Source organism: Tupaia chinensis, unplaced genomic scaffold (genome assembly GCF_000334495.1).
Source record: "Tupaia chinensis unplaced genomic scaffold, TupChi_1.0 Scaffold147282_1, whole genome shotgun sequence".
NCBI lineage: Eukaryota > Metazoa > Chordata > Mammalia > Scandentia > Tupaiidae > Tupaia > Tupaia belangeri.
The window spans coordinates 3,903,777-3,905,572 of record NW_006207133.1 but is presented as its reverse complement, the minus strand read 5'-3'; the positions used below and the strand labels follow the sequence as shown (position 1 = coordinate 3,905,572).

Genomic DNA, 1,796 nt, shown 5'->3' with positions numbered 1-1,796 from the left:
AAAAAAAAAAAAAAAAAGATTTTCAGAAGTATTTAAAAAACTATTGCCATTCTATCTTTGATTTCCACTTAATGCCTATTAAGAAAATGTCTCCCCACTTTTTTTTGGAGGGAGGGACTATAAGGTGTGTACAATCACCAGAGAGAAAGACAGAAAGAGGGAAATTGAGAAATCACTCCGCAGAGGGGACCACCACAATCCTTTCTCCTCCACTTTCCTCTTGGGATTTGGGCATATGCATGCATCCATATATACCTGGCATAGTTTTCAAGCTGCTGGGTCCAGGTCTTGGTACACAGAGTGAGCAATGTGAGATCTAGCACCTTAACCTCCACACCTCCTACTGGCCTTGCCTCCCCACTTTCAGTTTAGATAGAATACAACCAATAACAATATAGGTTAAGCATCTCTAATTTGACAGCTCCAAACCCAAATGCTTCAAAATCCAACACTTTCAGTAACAACAAGATGCCACAAGTGAAAAATTCCATGCCTGACCTCAGATGAGGGTCACGATCAAAATACTGTAATACAGAAAATACTGTACATAATAACCTTCAGACGTGGTGCCCAAAGTACATATGAAACTCAAATGAATTTCATCATTAGACTTCAGTCCCATCCCCATATCACAACAGGCACAGGAAATACTCCAAAGTTAAAAAAAAGTCTAAAATCTGAAATACACTGGGCCAGACCATCTTGGATAAGGAATGTCAGTTCTTCTGTTTACACCTTACCACAACTGACAAATGACAAGGCTGGCCTCAATATTTTGGCCTCTATACTAAAGAAAGAAAGATAAAGAAAGCAGATAATAAAATAAACCTGTATCTAAATCGTGATCCTAGTCGAATAAACCCTGATCGATGAGAACTTTTTTGAACAGGGCCTCGGAGACGGAAAAAGGCATGATGCTCCACAGCACATTTCCACAAATGTTTGCATGCTTTTGGATGATCCAGTCTAAAGACAAATGTATGCTCTTGTTCTTTGCCCTAAAAAAGGAAAAGGTTGTAAGAAGAGGTGATAATTGAGTCAGACAGTCCTGCCCCCTATTTCTGAAATACAAATATAATGTACTGCTGTAGTAATATTTATATAATTAGTTTAATGGATTGAATAAGATCTGACAACATGTATTAATAGCTCTTAAAGTGCTCACATTTTCTGTCTTAGTAATCATACTCACAAGAGTCTAATTAAGATAGTTACCATACTCAGCTTTGCGCAGTGGCAGTATCGTAGCCAATGAGGTTTATCCGAGGTGCGATTATTGCTAATTGAAAGATAGTTACCATACTCAAACACTTTTCTAAGGATTTCACACAAATTATCCCAATGAGCACATATTATCAATAGCCTCATTTCACATATAAGGAAACTCTGGCTCACAGAAAATAAACCCAAGGTTACAAAACTACTAAAAGAGAAAATCAGAATTTGAACATAGCTAGCCTAGCTCCAAGATCTATACTAGTAACAATTAGGTTACGAGGCCAGCAGGTGGCATGTTAAGGGCACTGGACTCTCACATGGGCAACCTTGCTTCCTCACTTCCCTTTCTTTCCTTCCTTTCTCCCTCCCTCCCTCGCCTGCCTCCCTTCCTCCTTCCCTCTTCCCCTCCTCCCTTCCTTTCTCTCTCTCCCTCTCTGATCAAATTAAAATAAATACAGTTAAAATAATTCTTTAAAAAATTATTTTAAAAAATTAGGTTGCATCACTTTTCTAGAGAAATTATTTTCTCAGGACCAACAGATGGCATAATGGTTACATCACTGAACTCCCATGTAGTC

General features: G+C 38.4%; 1 protein-coding gene and 1 pseudogene across 4 annotated transcripts in view; one reads left to right on the top strand and one right to left on the bottom strand.

Annotated features, from left to right (window-relative positions):
* EPB41L5 (erythrocyte membrane protein band 4.1 like 5) overlaps positions 1 to 1,796 on the bottom strand; it is a 173,082-nt gene that overhangs the window by 74,500 nt on the left and 96,786 nt on the right. For all 4 annotated transcript variants that reach the window (XM_006169572.3, XM_006169573.3, XM_006169574.3 and 1 more), the window contains exon 12: positions 829 to 998. In XM_006169572.3, coding sequence (XP_006169634.1) covers positions 829 to 998 — 170 coding nt within the window. The remainder of the gene's footprint in view (positions 1 to 828; positions 999 to 1,796) is intronic.
* LOC114006361 (uncharacterized) lies at positions 1,223 to 1,345 on the top strand (annotated as a pseudogene).